Source organism: Rhodnius prolixus, unplaced genomic scaffold (assembly GCF_049639745.1).
Source record: "Rhodnius prolixus isolate KJV_2025 unplaced genomic scaffold, Rpr scaffold_5, whole genome shotgun sequence".
NCBI lineage: Eukaryota > Metazoa > Arthropoda > Insecta > Hemiptera > Reduviidae > Rhodnius > Rhodnius prolixus.
The window spans coordinates 1673363-1699580 of NW_027411624.1; the positions used below are offsets into that span (position 1 = coordinate 1673363).

The window sequence follows — 26218 nt, forward strand, 5'->3', positions numbered from 1 at the left end:
CTCCTCTACAGGGGGCATACTATGAACAAGTCAACTAGTAATGAAACCTTTGGAATCTTGAAAGTAAAGGAGATAGTAGCACAAAAAGAACTAGTAGGGAAATTCCTTAACCTCTTTAGGAGAGGAGGTTTCGTCTACTAGATCCAAGAGGGAGTTGTCACAATAAGCCTCTTGTGGCTGCGGTGCCGTAGGGCGTAGGTCCCATCCCGCTGCTAAATCTAAATCTTAGTTTCCAGAAAATTAATAACTAAAAGAACAAGATTCTTTATTTAAGCACCTAAATATCAGCCTAGAATATTAGAATAATTTAAATGGTGGTAAATCTACCGGTAACCAGGAATTCATAAACCATGCCCAGTAACCAGTAGGTGAAGGAACTGTAAGCTTATCGAGGAAACTGCGCAAAGGAAAACTGCACCACATCACTTCCCACACTCCGCCCAGAAAATCGCCTTTCCCACGGAACCGTTCTAAATAAAATTAATACTCCTTTTGTATGTGTGCTGTTGGAACCATCCAAGTTCACAGATAATTTTTTTTGGTGGACAACCATTTTCCAGAAAGAGAAAGAACAAGAAAAAGAAAACCTAAGAAGAAGAAGAAGAAGGAAAAAAACACCAACACCGGTGTGCGCACGCATGTTGTTGCGTCCGTATCGTGACTAATTTCCCGAATGGTTCAACATCGTCTCAGTCCACACGTACACACATACCTACAAACAGGAGAATCTATGTGATGATTACTTGCAGCATCACTAGCTCGTACTGAAAATTCTCGAGGTTCTAAACTGCACATTACACTGAAACGTTCTCCAAGGAAACCTGGGAGCCTTCTTCAAGAAAAGTAACCATCCGCTAAATGAAAAAGTATTTCCGGTTCAAGGGATTTCTTTAAGCCCGATTTTAACAAACTTAAACCCTCCTTCTAATCATCAAGATGCAGGATTCAGAAAATGACGTCATAGTGGAAAAGAAGAACCCCTCCCCAACTCACTATTCAATTTCCCTGGAAAACACTTTTCAAATCAAAGTTACGACAACTTTAAACAAGAAAAATCTAAAAATACTGGAAAATCTGTTCACATTAAGCGAGTGCTTTCTGGTCAGCCGAAATTTTCCTCAAATTTGGGGGGGGCGGGAAATAAAATAGTTTAATATCGTTTTTATTTTTGGAGAACGGTTTGTGTGAGGAACTCATTAACACGAAGATTAGCCAACTCTATTCCCCCGAATGGCAGAGCCACCATGCGATGTCCCGTCTGGATGGTTCGACTGGGAAACAGTAGTCTGGAATAGAATATCGTGTTCTGTCAGTGAAGTGAGGGTTTTCAGTAACTACTGCAACGTCAATTCGTATCGTACGTCCAGAGAGCGGAAGACAGTACATCGTGCCCCACACCGGAAACCCAACCACTTCCCTATACCCTGCTCTTCAACCTGGATAAATAAAACTCACAGGGATCAACATCGATATAATTAAAAAAAAAATGATTCGATAAAATAGTCCTTCGGCTTGACCAATTTGGGCGGTAACCTCTCAGTGGCTTCCTGTTTTGCAATACAGTGGGTACACGCTAAAACCCTTATTTTTCCAACTCGGAAAACGATATTTCTGATACAATGGGGAAAAAAAAACGGAAATCAGCACAATTACAACACCGATCGTACGACGAAGTAAAAAAAAATGCAGGAAGTCACTACGGCGCAATAAGTTAACCCCCTACCACAATAAGTTAACCTAATTAAAGAATCCAAGAATAATTAATTAGCGATAGATTAACTGTTAAAAAACAATCAATAAGAAAATTAACTTTTTAAAAACAAAACAAAGAGTTTTTAATGAAGTGTGTGCAGCAATGCTATCAGATACGGCCCAGCTTTATTTATACAGTTCTGTGTGTATATCGTGTATGTTTGTATTTTAGTTAGTAAACAGTGTATGTGCTAGCAGTTAGCTGTGGTATTAATACCATGTATGGCCATAGCCAACTCTAACTGTATTCCGTAACTCGTATACCGACAGTATTGTGGTCGCTTTAAATACTATTCCCAACTATTCTAGTTCTATGGTTAACACGGAACATTTTTTTTTTTTTTTTACAACTATTATTGTCCCGCCAAAGGGGGTTTCGAAAAACTACTTTTCTGCCACTGTCTGTTTTAAAATATAAATATTAAACTTTGGGGATAAAAAAAAAAAAAAAAGATCGATACATCAAAGCGCTGTTTCCTGTTTTGATCCAATTTTGTGGTAAACCGAGAGGGGCCGCTGAATTCACACTTCTATAAATATATAATATAGAATTCAATAAAGGCCCCACAGACGGATTTCAATCCATGACGTAAAATAATTTATATTTTTCTTATTTACGAGGGTCGTTTAAAAAGTCCGTGCAAAAATAAAAACTTCTTAATTTTTTGGGGTAAACCTTTTTTATTTTTCAACATAGTCTCCTTTTAGGCTTATACACTTCGTCCAACGCTGCTCTAGTTTGTTCATCCCTTCCGAATAATAGGATTTGTCCAAGTCTGAAAAATAGCCATTCGTTTCTGCAATCACCTCCTCGTTTGAATAAAATCTTTTTCCCGCCAGCCATTTCTTCATATTGGGGAACAAATAGTAGTCCTTGTTTCCTTGTTTAATGGGCTTTCAAACGGTATACCATTTTCCAGGATTCCTTTTATCTTCGTATGAAAAATTACGTTTGTTTATCTGCCTTTCTAACCGTGTCATCAGAATCGAATTCAGACTAAAACTTTCTGAGTAATAACATTTTTATTGGAAAAAAGTTAATGTTTTAGAAAAGTGACGTCACTCAAGAACAGTGGAAAATATGAAGTTGGCCAATACGTCATTGAACTCCACTTTAGATGTACTTCACACAGTGGGCCTATGGACAATACTTACTGGTTCACCCTGTATATAGCCTTGTCCTTGCGCCTTCAGATTACCACCACTTATTTCGTTCCATGAAGATCTCCTTAAATGGTAAAAGTTTTAATGACGCTGATTCGTTTTTTGCTGGCAAAAAATCAGAAAAAAGTTTAATGAACATGGAATTATGATACTACCTGAAAGATGGCGAAAGGTCATCGACAAAAACGGACAATACCTAACTGGAAAAGTTATATATTTAAGGAAAACTTTTGAATTTTCCTTCTTATTTAAAATACGCAATCACTTAGTTGCCGACCTAATATTTTTCATTAATTTTGAAAATAAAGTATTATTATTATATTATTATTTTTTTTTAATGATTTAAGGCGCGTCAACATCTATGGTAATTGGCGCCCGGAGCTTTTTCCAGTGCACTGCCGGCCTCCGGACAGGGTTCTCTCGTTACAGACAACACAGTCCATCACCGGACAGTGAGCTGTAAAAAGCTCCTAGGAAGAGAAAATCTAAGGGTAATAAAGTTGTTCATGGAACTATGATAACTTTTACAAGGAAGGATATCTTATAATTGTGTCCAAGTCAGCAGAATTTATCACTAATTCCCAGTCAGAGTTCACAAGAAAAGATTATTACTAAATTAACACTTTATGTTAGTATTTTTTTTTTTTATCTAATATTTATTTAAACATATGATTCTTTTTATAGAAAAGAAAAAAGAATATATGGAAAGGTTACAGTGCAAAAGGTTATTTTGCCTTTTACTAATAAACACAACAGCCAGAGTTACAGCTGTTTCTCATCGGTTATTCATATTTATATTATTCCGAATAATATTTCTTTGGAATGTTTTTCATACAAATTTAAATAAGAGTTTTAAAAATTCATTTGTGAGAAGGGAAAAATGGATTCCGCTGTATATTAGAGAATGCATAATAACGTTATACACAGAATATGCAATTTCTATTTGGCCCGTTCTGGAAGTAAATAATAAGAGAGAGAGAGAGAGAGAATATATACATATATGCGCGAACATGTATGCGCAAACGGAACATTTCAAAAGCAGAATTTAGTAGTCAGTTCAAAAAAAAACTATAAGTTTTGTTTTTTTGTTAATATTCACGCTTGCGGAAGTAAGTGTTTCAGCTAGGAGCATTCAGAGGTAACAGGAAGTGCTGCGAGCGCTTATCAAATGTTTAAGTTTCAAGATTTCCATCGGAAGTAATATGTTTTTTGACATTTCATTGGTACCAAAGGATCTAGGTCACGCTAACTCACACGATCTTCTCTTACTACGATCCACGTGATTTCCCACGTGTCTTTCATCAAGCTCCAAGTTTTAAAAAAAATTCTAAACCAGGAAAGAAAAGAAAGAATATTAATTTTTTTTAGCCAAGCTTCTGCGACCTTAGAACTTCACAGGGCGTATGCTTATTAACAATTATACGAGGGTCGTTTGAAAAGTCCGAGCAAAAATAAAAACTACTTAATTTTTGGGGTAAACCTTTTTTATTTTTCAACATAGTCTCCTTTTAGGCTTATACACTTCGTCCAACGCTGCTCTAGTTTGTTCATCCCTTCCGAATAATAGGATTTGTCCAAGTCTGAAAAATAGCCATTCGTTTCTGCAATCACCTCCTCGTTTGAATAAAATCTTTTTCCCGCCAGCCATTTCTTCATATTGGGGAACAAATAGTAGTCCGAGGGAGCCAAGTCTGGAGAATAGGGGGGATGTGAAACGAGTTGGAACCCTATTTCCATTAATTTTGCGACCACAACTGCTGAGGTGTGAGCTGGTGCGTTGTCGTGATGGAAAAGGACTTTTTTGTGGGCCAATCGTGGGCGTTTTTCTTGCAGCTCGGTTTTCAAACGGTCCAATAACGATGAATAATATGCACCTGTAATAGTTTTACCCTTTTCCAGATAGTCGATGAGGATTATTCCTTGCGAATCCCAAAAGACAGTCGCCATAATCTTTCCGGCCGAAGGAACGGTCTTCGCCTTTTTTGGCGCAGATTCCCCCTTGGTAGTGTAGTGCTCAGGAGTGTAGTGATGTATCCATGTTTCATCCACAGTGACGAAACGACGCTTAAAGTCCTGCGGATTCTTCTGGAACAGCTGCAAACCGTCCTTACACGATTTCGTTTTTGGTCAAGCGTGAGCAATCGCGGCACCCATCTTGCGGATAGCTTTGTCATGACCAAATGTTGATGCAAAATATTATGTACCCGTTCATTCGAGATGCCCACAGCACTAGCAATCTCACGCACCTTCACTCTTCTGTCATCCATCACCATATCATGGATTTTATCAATGATTTCTGGAGTAGTAACCTCAACAGGGCGTCCAGAACGTTCAGCGTCACTTGTGCCCATATGGCCACTCCGAAAATTTTGAAACCACTTATAAACTGTTCTAATCGAAGGTGCAGAGTCACCATAATGTTTATCAAGCTTCTCTTTAGTCTCCTGAGGTGTTTTGCCTTTCATAAAGTAGTGTTTAATCAACACACGAAATTCTTTTTCGTCCATTTTTTGGAAATCACTCGACTTCCTCGATTCAAACGAATGCCAAACACAAAGAAATAGACCGATCTGGCTGAAACTTGGTGTGTGTTCTTCCAAGAGATGCTACTAACTAAACATAACCTCGATACGCGCCAGTGGTGCTATCTCTCTGACTTTGCACGGACTTTTCAAACGACCCTCGTACATACAGGGTGTCCCAAGCTGTATGGATAAAGACTTTTTCTCGGAAACTAAGATAGCTAGAAAAAAACTAAAAAATACGTGTTCCCTTTTGTTAGAAATCCAAATTTAATTTGTAATTTTTTTCGGTGCTTCCAGAAGCGAGATACAGGCACCAACTTCATTTTTTCAAATAGGAAGGTGGGGTTTTATTTCAGAAATAGATTTCTCTATTTTTTTAAAGAAAAATTTACTTGAACGGTTTTTTTCTGTGAGCGATATTTTACAAGTTATGAATGAAAACATGATTCTTATAAGAAATGTCAAAATAATAATATTATAACGGTTTTTTTGGTTGAATATGAAGAAAAGTATTAAAAATTTTACTCCTCATTAATATTACAGATCATGCTCGAAATGGCCTCCACCATAGACATGCTCTTTCCCGCCAATTGTCCCTTACTGCCAAAGAAATAGATTCGGCTTTAACCGAGTTACAGGCATCTATTATTGTTTGCTTTAGTTCATCTACAGATGTAATCCCCGCCATGATTCTGATGCACCTAGATTTAGAAATGCTTTTAGGTAAGCAGAAATAAGGAAAGAAAGAAAAAAGTTATGAATAAACACCTTGTTTTTCAGGTATCCCCAAAGGAAATAGTCCATAGGTGTCAAATCCGGTGAACGAAGTGGCCACTGAATAGCCCCCGTGTCGATATAACACCATCAGGCATGTAAAGAGATACCTCGAAAGGAAATTTGATGGGCGTGTTATATTGACACAGGGGGCGATCAGAATCAAGCCGGAATTGCATCTGTAAATGAACTAAAGCAAACAATAATAGATGCCTGTAACTCGGTTAAATTCGAATCTATTTCTTTGGCAGTAAGGGACAATTGTCGGGAAAGAGCATGTCTATGCATCTCTATGGTGGAGACCATTTCGAGCATGATCTGTAATATTAATGAGGAGTAAAATTTTTAATACTTTTCTTCATATTCAACCAAAAAAACCGTTATAATATTATTATTTTGAAATTTCTTATAAGAATCATGTTTTCATTCGTAACTTGTAAAATATCGCTCACAGAAAAAAACCGTTCGAGTAAATTTTTCTTTAAAAAAGTAGAGGAATCTATATCTGAAATAAAAACCCCACCTTCCTATTTGAAAAAATGAAGTTGGTGCCTGTATCTCGCTTCCGGAAGCACCGAAAAAAATTTGACAAATTAAATTTGGATTTCTAACAAAAAACTAAGGGAACACGTATTTTTTAGTTTTTTTTCTAGCTATCTTAGTTTCCGAGAAAAAGTCGTTATCCATATAGCTTGGGATACCCTGTATATATATTTTTGTTTTTACGCTGTTAACATCAAATGTGTTCCCCCGTGTTTTCTGTCTGTGTATCTACTCCAGATTGAATTCTAACATTATCCAGATTATAAAACGGATGTAGGTGAGAATCTCAGAGGAGTTACACAGTTACTAAGGCTCAGCCTGTCCTAATAACCAGCCTTCCAGCTGTTGTGATCTTTTCAGACATAAAGTGCCATCGCTATCACTTTAAACGTACACGATATTGTAAATCTACAAAAAATTCCACTAAAAAAATTGCCAAATATCAGAAACAGATACAACTATAACTAAAAATTATTTAAATACCACAAGCTAGCTGTACCCAAATGACACCACCATTCTGTGACCTTTTCACAAATATTTGAATAAATAATATCCTAAAAGTGGTACACCGTAAACCAAAAAAATAAAATAAAATTTCTGTACAACCTAATAAAAGTGGAAACGCCACTGTTAAGGTCAACATCCTGAATGCTGACTTCCGTTCCTACATTCCACTGCCTTTCTTATCTAATAATTAATTCAACTAGAAAACTCGTCAAAGGATCAAGTTTTTTGGCGTGATTCTGTCTCATACACTCACACACAATCCCTCCCTAGTCTTTAAAATGTAATAGATTTTTTTTTTGAAAAATAAATAAATAATAGGAGGGAAGGGATTAGCTATGCGGTAAGCGTACTGGACTCCCGGACGTGGAGGTCCCGGGTTTGAAAATCCAGCTGCTGACCCTTAGATTTTTTTTTCTCTTCCTAGGAGCTTCATACAGCTCACTGTCCGGTGATGGACAGTGTTGTCTGTAACGAGAGAACACTGTCCGGAGGCCGGCAGTGCACTGAAGAAAAAACTCCGGGCGCCAATAACCATAGATGTTGACGCGCCTTAAATCATAAATAAATAATACAAAAATTCTGGTGATGAAGCACACGGATGTTAAAAATAAAATTAAAAAACTTTGCATTTTTACTAATTGATAGTTGGCTTCAAAATAAGGTTCTTTATTTTATTGTTTATTATTGTTTTGGTGACTGATTCATAGTTTCAGTAGGATGAAAAAAAAATAACTGGCCAGTTTCAGTCATGATGTACCGTATCTAAGACAGAAAACAGTCAAAATTTAAAAACTGACACCAACAATTTAAACAACATATACGCTACAACTTACTACAAAAATACTTGTGACAATTGGCAACACTGATTTCCTTACAACCAAAGAGATATCACACACAGACCGATCACATTCAGTCCATGAACAGACAAAGACAGAAGACACACCAACCCTCCAATGACGTAAAACAGTATATTGTATAAATTTATCCCTGAAGATGACCTAGTCACCCTAGTTCGAAAGCTCCGGCATAATAAAGTTTATCATGACTGAAACTGGCATTTAGGTTCTTTTAATGGAAGCCACTTTTACTTTGAATTTAATTCATATTCACATTATTTAGTAAGTAAATCGTTACATTAGATGGAGGAAATGATCCTACGTATAGAGGGCCTTCCTTCTTCTAAAGGAAGTAAATTAACTCTTACGGAAATCCCCAAGCACCTTTCCCTAACAGCAATTTACTTAGTGAACTGTTACTGAAAGGTAGAATTAGTGCTGAATAAAACTGCTAAATTTACTTAATGGTATGACGTGGACGTCATTTCGAATTCGACGGTGGAGCTGTTCGTAGGAAGTGCAACGAACCACTGCTCTTTTTTTTTTTAATGCACAAACTTCCGGAATTGATTAACAAAACAAAAAAGTATATAATAATAAATCCACGAGTATAATTAAACGAACTGCATACACACAATAAGAATCTACATTGCTCGCTAAATAAGGTAAATAATTAAAATCTATATTAAAGGTAGAAAGCTCTAAAAAGGAAGTGGGACTATGTGACTGCTCAGGCTATTATATAGAGTAAGTAATGTAGGTAGTCACAGAATTAATGTTGATATATATATAATTTTTTTTCTCTCTCTCTTTTACTGGAGGTACAAATATGTAAGATCTTCTGGTCGACCATCTGTGCACCAGAGTAGATGAACACGTTGCCCGTCTTAAGAGGGTTTACGGGTCACCAGTAATTTAAGCAAACATTAAGTCAAATTGCAAAAAACAATAATACGAAATAGCAATTTCCGCTAGAGACACGCGCATTAAGTAGCTACATCCCTAGGGTGGTCTGCACCCCTTTTATAGCCTAGACTAAATAGATGACATATCTTTCTAGAATGAGTGCAAAAACAGGAGGAAGTCAACAGAGCTCTAAGCTTCTGGGCCGTTCTAGTCCCAGAATTTTGAGGCAGTCGAAAGTTTTGAAGTTTGGCCAGTTTCCTGTAGAGGTAGCCTGAGGTTTTAGTTCGAGATCTAGCAGATTCTGTGGGGAAGACGGAGGATACTTCTACGCAACAGACTGCCGTCTGTTCAAAGAAGACTTTTGGAAGCCAAGGTAGTAGTCGGGGAGGCACATGTACCAGATAATTGACTTGTCCTTTGAACTTGGAATGTTCACTGTTTATTGGCTGCTGTACGAGTATAGGTCCCTAACAGTGGAAGGGCTTCCAAGTTTAAGGGACGAATCGCATTCCGGGGAATCTTCCCCTAAAACCAATGTTCTTGAACTTGAACATACAGAAGTGAGAGATGCTTAACTGCCCCCAATCCCCAAATTATCCTTAAAATAAACTTCAGCTAAAACTTAATATATCGTTGGAGTTATTATCGATAAACTCACTAATAAACCGGAAACCAAAGCTTGACAGCTTCCGGTTGTTTGATTTTGAGAGAGGAAATCTTTTTGCCAGTGCCACTAAGTCGGTAACTTAACCAAATATCCAATCTGAAGTATCTATGATTCTCTTTTGGATAGATAACACCCAACGGAGATGGGCAAATGATCGACCTTGGACAGAGAGAGACAAACACAGAACACTTTATCGAGTACAGGGAACTCGGAAAGGCGAGTAAATTCTGCCTTAGCAGCGGAAGTAAAAATTTAATTATTCGTTATTTTGCCAACATAGAACCCAGTAATTTCTGTCCATAATCTACTAGGTGACCTGGAATTGATCTTACATATTCCTTGAACCCTGGTTACGCTAATGCAAGATGAAGGTGAACGAACAAAAACCCAAATTATTCCCATTCCCTCCGCGAATCAAGTAAACCTTAGACTTTATCGGGATAAAAGATAAAAGACTGTTTCACCTGCCACACTTTGATTGGCTAGGTCAGGAAACGATTTAGCACTTAGTAGTAATGCACGAAATTTCTAAAAATGTATTTTTGAGGTCATTGGAGGGAGTCCGGAGCTTTTTTTTCCAGCGCACTGCCGGTCTCTGGAAATGTTCTCTCGTTACAGACAACACTGTCCCATCACCGGACAGTGAACTGTAAGAAACCGCTGAATTCGGAGTTGGGATCTCCACAGGGAATTTCAGTTACGCTAACCCCTCTGAACTAATCACCTTCCTAGGATTTCTTACAATATCTCTTATTGTACTAAAATCTCAGTCGGTTTTTACAATTTCAGTAAAAGTTCCGCACTTTCGAAAGAAAATAAATTAATTAAAATTCAATTTTTTGGGGGGGCTAATTTCTTCAGAATTAAATAACCTCCTCTGTAATCCCTAACAATCCTACTCGCCGACTGAATCGCCAGTGACCCCGCGACTTCCTTGCAGTCTGAAGAACTAAATGTCATTGTTCTCCTATCTCTCCTCCTCACATTCTCCTCTCTCCTATAGAGAGTGCTACCGCTGGGTAGTTTCTCTCCTCCTGCTCTCCTCCCGCACCAGTTCATCACTCTCTCCATATTTACTTATTGTATATATTTATACAGATGGTAAATTACAAAATAAACAAATAAACCGAATCGAACTGAACAGATAAAAGGTTAATCGAATATCACAACACGATAGTATCGTCTGGAATGCAAGTTCACGTCTTGAAGAAGTACATTTCCAAAAGAGTCCCCATATTCACTGAGTGGCCATAAATATTCTAAATTCAGCGGATGGCCGAGAATAAAATAAAATTTTTGCGTAAAAGATTTCCGCTTTTTTATGAATACCACATAATTAGGTGCAAGACAGGTAAAAGCCGATGTAAGGCGTACACACATACGTACGTACGCACGCACACGTACGCAAGGCTAACGGCCCTTCGATTCTTCTTACTCCTTCCAATGTTTCTTTTACGGCCGACTGCAAGTATTTAGGCCAGAGGAGACACAGGTACACACACTCATCAGCACTACGAGCACAGCTCGATGGAAGTAGGGGGAACCCATCGCTGAACTGTGGTGGGGCGGATGTTCCCCTAAGCAGCCTGCAGTTCTAGAGTGGGGATAGTAACAACTACAACAAGTTCTGCAGACTACAGAGTCGTCCCCCTGGTGCACTTAGTTACTTAAGAACTTCTTCCCTAAACTCATCCTCGGACCAGTCAGTCATATCGTAGCTGTAGCGGGTTTCACAGTCAATTCCTTTAAGAAATTAATTCAATTATTGTTAATTCGGACTTTAAAACATATTTTTAGTTTTTTTATTTAAGTTATTTATTTATAAACAAGAACACGTTAACGCTGCCAGGTTTTTTTGGGGAACAACAAGAGTCCAGGAATTTGAACGGTGCAACAGGTGAGTACCATTAATTCTCTCAGATTAGTGCACTCGAGAGTAAGTCACTCCAGGGTGACAATGACCTCTGATATTGTTTAGCCAATTTTAATATAACCACGTATACTTCCATTTCAAGTGGAAATATTGTCGCATCATTGTGAACTACCAAGTGTTCCTAAGCTGAGTTTTCTCGCCGGAAATATCCAACTAGTTCGCCCTTGAATACACGTTTAAGGTGGTGTGCGAACGCTGGAGTACCAATCGAATATAGCAGGAAGCTCGAACTTTATATTTCGATTGTCCGCCGGAAGTATTACCCACTTTTCCGCGGCAAATTTTCCACTTTTTGTTAAATAGTTTTTCTTGAACACTTTTCTTTGAACCTGATTCACTCGTTCTCTCCCCCCTATCTAAAAGATCTAAAACTTTATTTGAAATACTATTCTTTCAAGGACATTTTTTTGAAAGAATGCAATGATAATGCTTTACTTGTAAAGTGTACGGGAACTATCTAGATCTAGATTAAAAGTATGGCGATGAATTCCAGGTTTGGAGAACACTTTGCATTCCTCGAAGTGCTACAGTCCTGGATGGTTGGTTCGGTTTTTCAGCGATTTCCCTGAGGAAAGCCAATCTGAGCTAAATACTTTCAACAGATTATACTAAATACTTATTGTAAAGGACTTGTCAGTTTCATTGGAACTTTTTTCTTTTTTCGTGAAAAATGATTGTAGGAACTTTTCCTCTGAAGTTCCATTTCTGTAAAAACGGCAGTTTTACTACCCTAGCCTTGGAAAACGTTGCTAAAACTCCAAATTAGCTGGAAAACCGTAGAATTTTTTCATCACTTACTACTGTAAGAAACGGAATAAGAGAAAGCGTTTCCTGCCAGATCTTGTTTTGTTTAAATAGTGGCCATTTTACTTCTAATCTGGCTCACAGCTTCTCAAATATGGATTCATTGATTTTTTTCATTATAACTTCTAATATGTTATCACTTATATTTTTTTAAAAAAAGCTTTTTTTCTCGGAAAAATTCATTTTAACAGAGATTTTCCTCAGCCAGGAATGTACTCAAGATCCCCCATTCTCCGCAGTATGCTCCAATATTTGACAGGATTTTAAAAAAAAATAATTTTATTAACCCTTTTTAGCGCCGGGAAGCGCTAGCCATTCCTCAGGGAATTTTTCTCAATAAACTTTTTCTTTTTATTCCAGAATGATGTGTCCTTGTTTTTTTACAAGATTTGGAACTTTTAAATATCTTGCAATCCAAATTATACTCTAATATGTTACGATATGTAAAATTTTCTAAAAAAGAATACAACAAAATTGACTTTGATAGAAAAGCATTTCCCGCATCACTGTACAAACGAATTGAAACTTCCGGTATTTTTCGGGAAAAAATTGCCGGAACTCAAAAAGTTTAAACAATTTAAAAGGTAAGGGCCTCAAAATTACGCTCAATATTGATTAAGCGGAAGTCGTAAGAGTTTACAGTTCGGTTTTTATTTATTTTTTTACTTTTTTTGAAACATACTTTGTAGTCTCATAATTTTGGTTCGCTTTTCTCTATCCCTTAGAGACTGTCGATTTTATTCGATTCTGGAGGCATTGCCGTACTATTGTTCTGAAATTGCTTCCTGAAAGAAAATCTTCATTACTGTTTTATCTTAATTATTGAGTAATTCACAATTAAGAAAATTCGCCAATAATAAATATTAAAAGCTACAGCCGCGCGTGCTCTCGCTAGATTCTTTTTTAATTTTCCCAAAGCGTCCAGCGGAGTCCACGGAGAAAACGTTACGCTGGACTCCAAGGTTACAGTTAAAAGTGATCTAACGGAAATGCCACTTTTCCTACGTACAGTTTCTTTTTTATTCAGTTTAAGGTTTTCTTCCAAAAAAAAAGAAGAAGAAAATAAAAAGAAAACTAAAGCTGCATCAATTTTCTTATATTTTCCAGCTTATATAAAAAGCATTTTCATTTTTGTTTAACAGCTATCTTCCTTTTTAAGCTGAAAATATATATATATTTGTTTTTTGATATGGGAAATATTTTTCTTTAAGGGAAAACTTCAGGAAAAGTGCCCATTACTACAGATTAACAATTTTCCTCGAGAATTCTGAAGGAAGAAATGAAAATAGATCCATGAATACACTTATTTCACTCAGTATTAACCCCCACTTAATCTTACTCGCGCAACTCCCTCAGGAAATGCGCCAATTTCCCGAATTTAGTTTTTCTCGCCAGAATTTTGAGGCCCCAACGGGTGGGGGAGGGGGGAAAGCAAAAGGTTTGTTCGGTTTTCTTTCTAAACTGTCTCTTCTGTGTAAGGTGTAACGAATCGTAAACAATTTTAAAATTATTACGAAAATAAAATCGGTGACCGGAAGTGAAACGTTCGTTGGACCGATTTTCATTTTTTTCTTTTGAGATTTTCATGAAAATGGGTTATATGATTTTCTATAAACATCGTACTGCGCATCGTATCGTTTCCTCCAAGAAAATTAAATATTTTTAAACTATTTATTACGTTCCCCGGGATAATGAACTGCTCATGCGCAAAACTTAATGCTAACAAATTGGACCTAAGCCACTAGCAAGCAAATAGCTCAATTTGAGCAACCTTGCTGAATCAGAGAACCGAAAATGGGATCAACCTAGTAACGGATCAACTTTGGATTGAATTCTCTACACCGGCAAAGCTTGGTCCTAGGCCTTGATTAAGCAACTCAGCAGGGCTTCAAGTTCTTGAACGGACTGGCCGTTCAGAAATGCATAACTTTCATTTCATTTCAAAAAGATTAGCTCCCTTTATCCGCATAGAACTGAAAGTAGCTCCGAGCTGAGCTCAGAATTGACCTCGTGGTTGACAATGAAAACCATTGATTGCTAAAAATTTATTTAGAAATCACTTTCATCTAGAATCCTGGAAATAATTTGAATCATTTCCTGTACAAAAACCAAAAAAAAATTGAGTCTGATGAGGAACGTTATATATTCTGTTTGTTTTCCACACCGGAAATAACTTTAAAAGCTTTACAATTTTCAAGAAACTGTGTTGACCGAATAGTGGACAAGAACATTCATACAAACAACAGAGGATGACAATACTTTTCTCTATTTGCCAGCTGAGAGTGCCTCCCTCCCTGATCAGAAAAAATATTAACTATACAGATGGCAGTGGAAATTCCAAAGTGTCCGCGCCAATCCTTATCGTCCTAATTCACGACCCGTTCCGCACATTCAGACCTGTGAAAGCAAAAAAAAAAATAATAATAATAGAAAAGAGATAAAAGAAAACAGAAACCTAATTCTTGGAAGATTTTCATCTAAACCGTTTAAAAAGAGAGAGACGGAATTATAACATTCAGTTCCGTCCTCAAAATAAATATAGCAACAAGTTCTTAAACTGTTAAATAAAATAACTAACTATAATCAAGCTGGCAGTGGCAATTATAAGACCAACCGGTCTTTTCATTTTACTTAATCAGCTGTTCTTTTATATGCAATCACGTAAAGTAATTACATTTTCTGCAGTCATTATACAATGGACCCATCATTATATTAGATTTTATATTCACGATACAGTGGCTAACTTCACGCGACAGTATATATTCTTCTAATGTTCCTGCAAAGACAATTGCATAAAAAAATGTGATCGATAACTTAATATATCTAGTCAGCAGTAATGTTGGCTAGCTTTCCATAGTTACCACCGTAATGGAACTGTTGAATGCAATAAGTTCAGCTACAAATTAAATTCAAGGGAAGGGATTAGCTATGAGGTTAGCATACTGGACTCCCACGCGGAGGTCCCGGGTTCGAATCCAGCTGCTGACCCTTAGATTTTCTCTTCCTAGGAGCTTCTTACAGCTCACTGTCCGGTGATGGACAGTGTTGTCTGTAACGAGAGAACACTGTCCGGAGGCCGGCAGTGCACTGGAAAAAGCTCCGGGCGCTAATGACCTCAGCTGTTGATGCGCAAAAAAAAAAAAAAATTAAATTCAAATAATATATCGATTAAATTTGGTTTTATTTTCTTCAAATTGGGAAATTTTAACTTAATGAAGAATTTCTACAGATTTTTCCTCGAAAAAATGGTCCTTACAATTTTCACTAAACTTGGGCATAATAATTGCGTCATTGAGGCGCCACAGTAGCCGAGCGGTTATAGGCAAGGCCCGCAAAGCTAAGATGTATTGTTGGTTTAGTGGGTTTGATTCCCCCGGTCTACTCGTAGGCTTTGGATTTTATTTAATGGTTAATATGAGAAATAAGGGAAGGGATTAGCTATGTGGTTAGCATACTGGACTCCCACGCGGAGGTCCCGGGTTCGAATCCAGCTGCTGACCCTTAGATTTTTTCTTCCTAGGAGCTTCTTACAGCTCACTGTCCGGTGATGGACAGTGTTGTCTGTAAAGAGAGAACACTGTCCGGAGGCCGGCAGTGCACTGGAAAAAGCTCCGGGCGCCAATAACCATAGATGTTGACGCGCCTTAAATCATAAAAAAAAAAAAAAAAAAAAAAAAAAAAAAAAAAAAAAAAATATGAGAAATAAGGCAGTTATAGGCTAGACCCGCAAAGCTAAGATGTATTGTTGGTTTAGTGGGTTCGATTCCCCCTGTCTAGGCCTTGGATTTTATTTAATGGTTAATATGAGAAATAAGGCAGTTATAGGCTAGACCCGCAAAGCTAAGATGTATTGTTGGTTTAGTGGATTCGATTCCCCTGGTCTAGGCCTTGGATTTTATTTAATGGTTAATATGAGAAATAAGGCAGTTATAGGCTAGACCCGCAAAGCTAAGATGTATTGTTGGTTTAGTGGATTCGATTCCCCCTGTCTAGGCCTTGGATTTTATTTAATGGTTAATATGAGAAATAAGGCAGTTATAGGCTAGACCCGCAAAGCTAAGATGTATTGTTGGTTTAGTGGGTTCGATTCCCCCTGGTCTAGGCTTTGGATTCTATTTAATGGTTAATATGAAAAAATTATAGTAAAGTATGTTTGTTAGTCGCCTCCGTCCACGACACCTAATTGGGAGTTAGACGTAAAGCCCGCCTGAAAAAATAGGCAATTACTTTACTACTACTTTTTTGCGTCATTGATCTAATAAATAAAACAGGCGGTTTAGGTACAGAAATTCTCCCGTCATAATTCGCATGTTTATTGGTTCATCCCCTTGGCAGTTTTTCGACTATCAACCATGATCATGCATTAAATCAATTTGGTGTAGAGATTTTGACTTCAATTTTTTTTTTTCCGTTTCACAGTCAAACTAATTAATCTAACAACAACAACAAAAATGTGATTAGGTCTGCAGTGCTTGGATAATATCGTTGATTTTATTCATTGTATCACGCATGGGTTTTCTTCCGCCTACGGATTTTCATCTACCATCAAATGAAATAAGCATAATGTTTCTACAACTCCAACTTTACAATTCTAAAACTTTTAAACTACTTTATTCTTTATTTTTTGGCTCAAAGTTTTCTCCAAGTTCTAAATAAGAGAAATTCGTGCGCATGCCCACTCGAGATATTTGGGGGGGGGGACCAAATCGAGCACTTTCTCTTACTATCGATTAGAGAAAGTAAATCTAAGAAAGTGAAAGAGAACAGCCAAAAAGATTCTCTTATGCAATGCCTGGGAATGTTAACTACTTTAAAAGCTCAATTTGTCCTTGAAATTATAGTGAATTATTCAAGAAGAAGAAGATAGAAGACGATCTGGCAGAGAAAATAGCACTTTGTAAAACATTCAACCAAAGCAAGAATGAATTGGTAGAGAATAGAAGAAATAATCACTGGGAGAGAGAAGAAGCGAGTAAAGAGCGAGAGAAACAGCAAACAGCATGATTGGGCCGGCTGAGGACCAAAGCAACTGTGACACAATACGGGGCGCACACCTCTCTCTCTCGTAGCCCCAATCGCTTCTTCTCTTTTTTTGAGGATTACCAATTTTCCAGCCTGTTGACTCAATACACGTCAATATACCTACCTCTTCAACACGCAGGCAACTCGCGGCCATTCTCCAATCGCCCATTAGAGGACGCAAACTGCGACAAACCATTCCTATACCAAGAAATCTTTTTTCTTATTTCTTTCCCCCTCCCCTTTAAAGTTATTATGACCACAAACTGAAGAAAAGAACTGAGAGAAAGACAGAGAGATGTACGATCATCTCTCTCTGTGTTACCATGGTGATCATCCCCTCTCCACAATCTCATACACACATATTTATTATAATGTCAATACTATGAAGAGCTCATTTAGTATTATTAGAGAACATTGTACATCTGTATTGCACAGATTGAGATATTTATCATCACCCACCCTCCCGCCTCCACACACAAAAAAAAACGCTCCAATAATCTTAGTCGACAAAGAAATAGTGGAAACCATTCAATTCGAACAGTTTTGCCAACATTGGTTTACAAAAAAAGGTTTACTCTCAATTTCATGTATATACCAATCAACTTCCGGCCAATTTTTCACACAGCAAAGTACCTTTTTAGAAACTTGTATTTTTTTTTTGGAAATCAGACACTTCCATTATTAGCCGATAGATATATATCTCTTAATAGGTTACCAATCAAATTCCTCGATTCAACTGTGAATGGGATGATAATTGTGGGTGGTTGGGAAGGGAGACCTTGGACTGTTTCTTTCTTGGTTCCGGTGAACGACCCCTATCCGGGGTGGCAAGCCTGGGTCGTACCAAGTTCAGCGATGTCTTTACCAAACTTTGTCCTTCCAGTTCTTAAGATCTTTCCTCACTGAAAATGTGTGATCAGATCCTGCAGTGGTGGATAATATATTTTTATTTTTTTTCTTCTGTAGTAGCTTTGTACGGTTTCGGATCTTCATCCATTATCAGAGGGGTAGAGCTCATCAATTTGGTGTAGAGATATCGATTTCATTTACGTCTGAAATTTGACACAATTGAAAATACTTCCAAATTACTTACGATAGCAAAAGAAAGTAAAATTAGTTTCAATAGGATGGTTAAAAATTAATGCCAGTTTCAGTCATTATAAACTTTATTCTGCCGAGCTTTCGACCTAGGGACTAGGTCCATCTTCAGGGCTAATTTACAAAGTACTGTTTTTACATTGCAGGGTTGGTGTATCTTCTGTCATGTCTGTTCATGGAAACAAGACAGAAGATACACCAACTCTCTAATGATGTAAAAACAGTATATTGTAAATTAGCCCTGAAGCTGAGCTAGTCCCTAGGTCGAAAGCTCGGCAGAATAAAGTTTATAATGACTGAAACTGGCATTAATTTTTAACCATCCTATTGAAACTATGATTCTGTCACCAAAAATAATGAACAATAATTAAAATTAGTTAGGAGATTTTAAAACAAGCTTACAATTTATTTCAATCGAAACTGATTTAAGACGTATTCTTAGGAAATCGCCGAGGAAGTGGTTGGTCCAGCTCATTAAACAGGATAGTCATCCTGTTACAATCATTTTGGAACCTTCCCAACAACTTCCCAAGGGTTCTAGAACCTACCACTCATCCACAAGAGGACGCTTTCAAAACATCAAGAAACAAAACAAAGAAAAAGATAGCTGCTATTTCTACTTCCTTCCTCCCGCCTAAATGAAACCAAAAACCACAAGAATTGATAGACATAAAAGCCCCACAAGTAATAACCGTTTACAATGAGTTGTTGGTTGGTTATCAAAAAATTAATATTCCCAAATAGTTTTGGAGCTACGGACCGTGCACCGACCGGAGGAGGAGGAACTACATTGCACACGGCGGCAGTGCATGACATACCTTATATTGGACACAAAATCGTGGTTAAACAATTCCCGTTAATTCGGTGCGCCAAAACGTAACCACAAAGTTGCAGTACCTCTAACTATTAATGCATATTTCCGTTTTCTTTATATAACTAAGTGTATGTTTTGTCGACTATTTTTTTTTTGCCATTCTTTGATATTTCATTCTTTTTTTTTTCTTACGTTAAAAGGTTTTAAAATTCTTCCGGTTCTCACGACCTACTTCTTCGATTAAGGTGGCTTTGATGTATTTTTTATTTCCGCACTTTTGTTGGGTACTAGCGCTTTGTAGATTCACAACCAGTAATGAAGTAGAGGATTCTCAGTCCCTTGAATTCGAAATAAGTTTCAAATACTCACACGACTTCCTTAAATGGCGATCACAAGTGATGGATTTCCTTTAAATGATTAGTTTTTCGAAATAATTATGTATTCGAGGAGGTACAGGAAGTCCAGCAATTTATACCCAGGCTTATTTAATAACAAGTCATAAATCAACTTATTGTAGAAAACATTGAAATAAAAGTAACAAGCATTTCCTCTTAACTCGCATTTCCGGTACGTCAAGCTTACTCAGACTTGGAACTATAACAATGTTTATTGGTACGGCACAGATGGCAGCATCTTAGTTTATTGAGTTAGAAGGATCCTCTAAACAGAGGGGTGCTTCAAGTTCCCTTAAAGAAACGAACTTTACCGGAGAAATGTAAAGTAGTAATCGCCTATTTTTCCAGACGGACTTTACGTCCAACTATTAAAGTAGGTATCGTGGACGGAGGCGACTAGCAAACATACTTTTCTGTAAATTCTCTCATATTAACCATTAAATAAAATCCGAACCCTAGACCGGGAGAATCGAACCCACTAAACCAACAATACATCTTAGCTTTGCGGGTCTAGCCTATAACCGCCTTATTTCTCATATTAACCATTAAATAAAATCCAAAGCCTAGAGACCGGGGAATCGAACCCACTAAACCAACAATACATCTTAGCTTTGCGGGTCTCGTTTTTAACCGCTCGGCTACCGTGGCGCCTACCAGAGAAATTTTTCAAATAATAAAATTGATCGGGAATTTAGGTGGTAGAAAGTCAATAAAGAACCACTTTCGGTAGAAAGGATTTCATTTAAAACCATGAAATCAGCAGCGAAGACCAAGTTTGCTCGATATTCTGCATCTAACATCTACTCACATACGTACAAACACAACGCGCTGAAAAAAAACAAAAAAAAAAACATTCTTTCATGCCCAGGCGATGAATAGTGGTGATGTCGAAGATTTCAAGTTGTTCACCGGAAGTCGAAATGTTCCATCAGCGGATTGAGCAAGTAATTTCCTGTGCAGTCGCTAAAGAGGTTTTATTTGAATTCAGATATAATGTACGTATGTTGTGCTGTTCATTTTTTTTTTAAACTTCCTTTGAGGCAGTATAGATGTCGTCATGATTCCATCAACTTACAGTATTTACTAAAATAGACACGTACATTGAACATTCAACTATTTTTTTTTTTTTTGTTTTCAGTACAAATACCAAGTTTTAAAGAAAAGATGAATGTCGTAAAGCGGAAATCACCGTGTGTACCCTCCCACCCTCACCAGATTTAGTCTATCTTATGAGTGCGAACAACCGGAAACCAGAATGAGTAGATTCTATCAAATCTATTGCGGTTACTGTGCTCCGTTTTGATGAGAACTGTGCGAACAGATTGTTAAAGGATTAATTGTTTTCTATTGTTTAAGAGAGCGCATGCGCACGCATTCTACTATAATTGTTAGATAACACTTAGCTAACAGCACAACACTGTTATAAATCCCTTCCACCACCGCCCCCTACACCGTTCACATGAGGTGTGCGCTTATTCTAACACAGTAACGGTACGCCTAGAAGAGTACAGGTGCAACTCTTCGCTACTAGATCGCAGCACGATAGGATTCCTATTTTATTTTTTTCATTTCTCCCACAAAATAAAATAATAATAGGAGAGAAATGGGCGGAATTTCCTTGTGTCTATTCACGGCTTACTATATCACAATCTTATCGCCATCTTTTCTTGTATTTTTTTTTTTTTTAACTTTAAAGCCTCTCATTCAATAAAAAAGCTCTGCTGACTGTCCTAGTTTAGTTCTGATCTGTTGTAAGGCTACGTAGCCGCCTCCAACACTTACAATCCCTAGAACAGTGTGGTTTCTTATTTGGGATAAATGTGATGTCATCACAAACCATTATCTCCATCCCCCTTCAAGTTTATGTCATATTTAGGTGTTCACTTTAAGGTAGCCATTTCCGGAAACATCGCGCAAAAACTTTAAATTATATATTCCGGAAGGGCACTTCCGGTTTGGTGTTTTTTTTTTCTCGAATTCACCAAAAACATTCACAAAAGTGCAGTCATAAAAGGAAAATACGTGGTAACTGTTTAGGTAAGATAGTGACTAGTTTAGAAAGAGAACGGAGAAAAGAGGAAAACGCTACGAGGAACACGCTATCGCTTCCAGGAAGCAGTCCAGCTCCAGTGTGCTGACTACGGTCTGGGAGATAGTCTCTCTCCAGCTGGGGGTAGCATCACGAGCAAAGTTCAAACATAGAGCGCGCTTATTGCTTGTTGTGTTCTTCTTCTTCGTGATGTGTCCCAATCTAAATCTTTTCCCTTGGTAAAACGGAAAGATCGCGTGTTGTTGAATCTTTCTTGTGAAAAGATTTGGATAGGAGACACCAAAACAAAGCGGTAATCCTGTCGAAAGAATACTAGCAAGAGTATTCTTCCCATGTAGGATGGCTTAAAGGGAAACGGCATTTGGTGTTTGTTTGGCCACACGCTTCTCTCAACTCCAGGCGGAAGGAAATGTATGCGCATGCGTGAACAGCAATACCGGAAGCTCGAATCTAGACTCGAATCTTTCATCCTGGGCTAGGTGCCGAATTCTTCATTACAGTGAAATTTCACACTGTTTACCATAATTTGCCATTCGTATTATTTCATAATATTGTCGCTGAACAATTTATTTTGCAACATATCACAATTAGGAAATCTCCCTACACACCAACACGGCGATGAAGACAATACGGAGGGCATGCAATTTCAAAAACTGCACGCAGCAAAGCAATCTGGCTAACTGCAATCGATATTCTGAATAATTCTGTGATCGTAACACTCAAATAAATGACTTCCTCTTACTCGCAAATTACGTAATTTAATTTTCTTGAAACTTAGAATTTTTTACTAAAAAGTATTTCACTTCCATATTCACTTAAAAGCAGACAAAAACGCTGAAAAGTGCAAAAATCGAGGCGAATGAATCGAATCGAAAGTCGAATCGAATGAATCGAATCGAAAGTCGAATCGAATGAATCGAATCGAAAGTCGAATCGAATGAATCGAATCGAAAGTCGAATCGAATGAATCGAATCGAAAGTCGAATCGAAAGTCGAATCGAATGAATCGAATCGAAAGTCGAATCGAAGGAAATCAGCCAATTTGTGATAAGTCCCTAATTTACACTGAGATGGATAATTAGTGAAATGTTAAGCCACTCCTCTGACCCGCAGAAGTACTTTAAATAGAATTTTTCTGGCGAAAAACTATTCAGGCGCAATTTCATGGGAAGCTTTATCGAGGAAAACTGGAAAATGGCACTTTCCCTTTTGGCAATTTTGTCCAAAAGTTTTATTCTCAAGTCACCTAAACCAGATTGCCAAACTTACTGCAATTTTTTTCGTCTTTGCGTCATCCTGTGCCCAGGGCTCCAAAACGAAGACGATGCAATCATAGTGAACATTTCTGGTGAAAAAAAAATCGACATTGAATGGTTAACAACACAATCGCAAATACTCTTCCCCCTTACTTGGATGTAGTAAGAGAAAAATGGTAATTTCAACGGGGAACAGAACGCGGCCTGTTCCTGTGGTTCCTTGGGGAGTGGCACTGTCCAGTAGGGAGGGTTGGAATGGAGAGTTGGGGCTCCCTAAGTTAACAAAAGCTCTAAAAGGGCTACAGAAAAGGAAAAGTGAACCCAAATACTTGTTGAAATCACTCCCAAGTGCTCTTGGCGGTGCCCAACCACCGCCCCAAATGTAGGTGGTAGCGAGGAGCCTAGAAACCTAAATCCACTGTAACCTCTTTGCATGTCTTTTCACCACATGAGAAAGAAGAGAGCAAAACTGCAGTTAGGAGAAAGTATGGTGGGTTTTTTTTTTGACGAGAGAGTAGAAATCTTCATGAGCGTCCTCCCTCCTGGTCTAGAATTCCAATACAGCAAGCAAGACCTTGGCGCTGGCGGAGGAAGCGGTGGTACTGTATAACTAGCCCCTCACAGCCACATCGTTAGGGTGATTAAGCCATTGTCTGCGGCCAGTAATTGACTCGTCATGCGGGCACTTAACTGTAACTCACGCTCAAGCCATAACTTCATGTACTATTTAATACTTTATAATACACTGTAATATGAAACTACAGTATGTACAGTAAATAATATACTATAGGAGTAACTACATATATTCATTAATAAAAATATGAAAGTTTATTTATTTATTTCTAGAAATCTAATGACAGCAATTTTTAGGACAGATTAGTCTATATCTGGTGATGGATGAAGGTCCTAAACCGGTCAGCGATACAATAAACGCGTGCTACGACGAACAAACTCAAAGACAAAATAGTGATACTATAAATTGGTTGTCTGTCTGTCTGCGATCAGTGAAAGTGAATAACATCGCAGCGGTTAAAAGACGTTATTTTGATTAAATTAGTGCTAACCGGAGATCCTGTAACAGGGTTTTGGGTCTCTTCCAGAATGCTGTGCGTCCACTATCGGGAGCCGAGGGAGATTCTAAGTTTTTGCTCCTAAAGATATTACTACCTAAAATTTATGCTCAACATGTCTTGAAAGAAAGGAGGGAAGCTCCTCCTTCAGGAAGTGGAGAAGTTTCCACAAATAGACCTTTCCTAGGTCAAGGTTAAAGGAAAATCATGTAAAGCCACTGGAAAATCTAGGGAAATCGCTTCAGTGAAGTCACTCTTAGGCCACCCTAAACCGGATATTACGTGATGTTTTGAGCATTCTAGATCGCCAACAATGACAGGACATCATGATCATTGCGCTTATTGCATTATAAAGTGTATTTTTGGTGGAAATTCATCCTGACACGATCTCCACACTTTTCTTACCAGCAGCCAAAAAAGAAAAGGGGTAAATGCCGGAAATGATGAAGTTAACCGTCAATGACCCATTACTTTCTTCCATGACTTGCCTTTTACATGAAGCCGCCATTCTTTTGGAGATTCTTTACTCTTAGTTCGGTCCATTGGAGATGTTTAATTAGATCTATGACCCAGATACTGGAGCACTCCATTTAACCCGAAGTGGACATGCTTACAGAGTTAGGGCAAAAAAACTAGTTAGGAATCTTGGACCTAAGGGTTCCGCACCCTAAATGGCTGATGATCTAATTTCGTAAACTAATTTTTTTTTTTCTTTGTTTGTCACAGGCGGCAAGAATGGGAACATCTTGGACGACAATCCTACCAAGTCTATTAATAGTAATCCTGGTGACGTCAACCACGCCAACCCTATCCCAAGATATAACCTCGGCTGGCGAAGTGCTGGCCGAATGTGACCCAGAACTGTTAGGCTTTGAGTTGGTCACAGGCTATGTTTTTACCGCTCCGGACGATCTGTTGGACTCTATGCCGGGCACTCTGATGTTGACCGACTGTCTGGAAGCATGCCATGCCAATGAATCTTGTCATTCGGTCAACTATGAGACTGGACTCTGTGTACTGTTCGCCTCGAATGCTGACAATTATCCAGGTAAGAGGGCCTTAATTGTATATATACTAATTTTAAGATCAACCAGAGAAGTAATGACCGGGTATAACACCCTGGTCTAATGTTTAAGCTCAAGAGCATTCTTCTTTTAGCTATTACCTTATCCATCCATTTTCACCGAAAAGTGACACAATCTTTTTGGTTTCCTAATTTTTATCACGAAAGGTATTTTCAAGTCACTACGGGTACGCAAACCGGTCATTAGGTTCAAAGTTCATGCCATTTGTTTTCGTTTTTGAGCTAAGGGTCATACAAAAACACAAATTACGTACATAAAGGCCAGTTTCTACAAACCAAAAAGTTATTTTTAGTGTTCATAATTACGTCAAAACGCGGTTTCTGGTGAATACTTAATTTTTAAACTTCAATATGATCACAGTGCTTTCTGTGGCATAGTGTAATTAGGGATCTATCAACCATAGCGGAAGTTAACGCAAAGAGTTAACAAAAAACCAAGATTCATCGTAAGAGACGTCACGGAAAAAAACAAAGTTGCGTGATCTTGAAGACATTCCCAGCAGACAATTTGTGCTATTAGACTAGGCCACCTCGGCAAAGACGCCCAGATTCCTGAAGATATAGCCATTCGGGCTGGAAACTAGCAATATAGATCGCAATAAATGGGTCTGATGCCATTACCGCTGGAGAAAGTGAACAATTTATTTCAATTTCTGGATTAAACAGTTAATTGAATCATTAAGGTCATGGTGTATTATACCTGCAAGCTGAGATTCTGTCACGAAATGACCCAGTTCCAGAGGAAGCATTAGACAGAATGGACTATTTAAATATATCCAGTACATTCCAGTATTTTTATCCAGTGGTGAACTTATTTCTTAGTTGCACTTACGATAACTATCAATGATACAGGTGATAGAGGAAACAGCCTTCTAGATAGCCCCACGTCTACCAACACACCTAATTTAGTTAGTGAGCCGTTACGCCCCGCCAGAAAAGTAGGCAATACTTTACTTTGAATGATTAAACGTAAGCTTGGCAAATAATGTTATTATAATGTTAACACAAAAGGAAGCCT

The 26218-nt window shown here is 37.9% G+C and overlaps 2 protein-coding genes across 3 annotated transcripts in view; one reads left to right on the top strand and one right to left on the bottom strand.

The window, feature by feature from the left end:
- Window positions 1–26218, bottom strand: part of Atg16 (Autophagy-related 16) — a 351557-nt gene that overhangs the window by 248141 nt on the left and 77198 nt on the right. The gene's annotated exons all lie outside the window — the stretch shown is intronic.
- The window catches only part of neo (ZP and PAN domain-containing protein neyo), a 207742-nt gene that overhangs the window by 112946 nt on the left and 68578 nt on the right, over window positions 1–26218 (top strand). The window contains exons 1-2 of one of the 2 annotated variants that reach the window (XM_074137307.1): window positions 11291–11571; window positions 24843–25164. In XM_074137307.1, coding sequence (XP_073993408.1) covers window positions 24852–25164 — 313 coding nt within the window. In that variant the 5' untranslated portion in view covers window positions 11291–11571; window positions 24843–24851. Of the gene's footprint in view, window positions 1–11290; window positions 11572–24842; window positions 25165–26218 lie in introns of those variants that run through there. The other variant, XM_074137308.1, reaches the window with a different exon arrangement.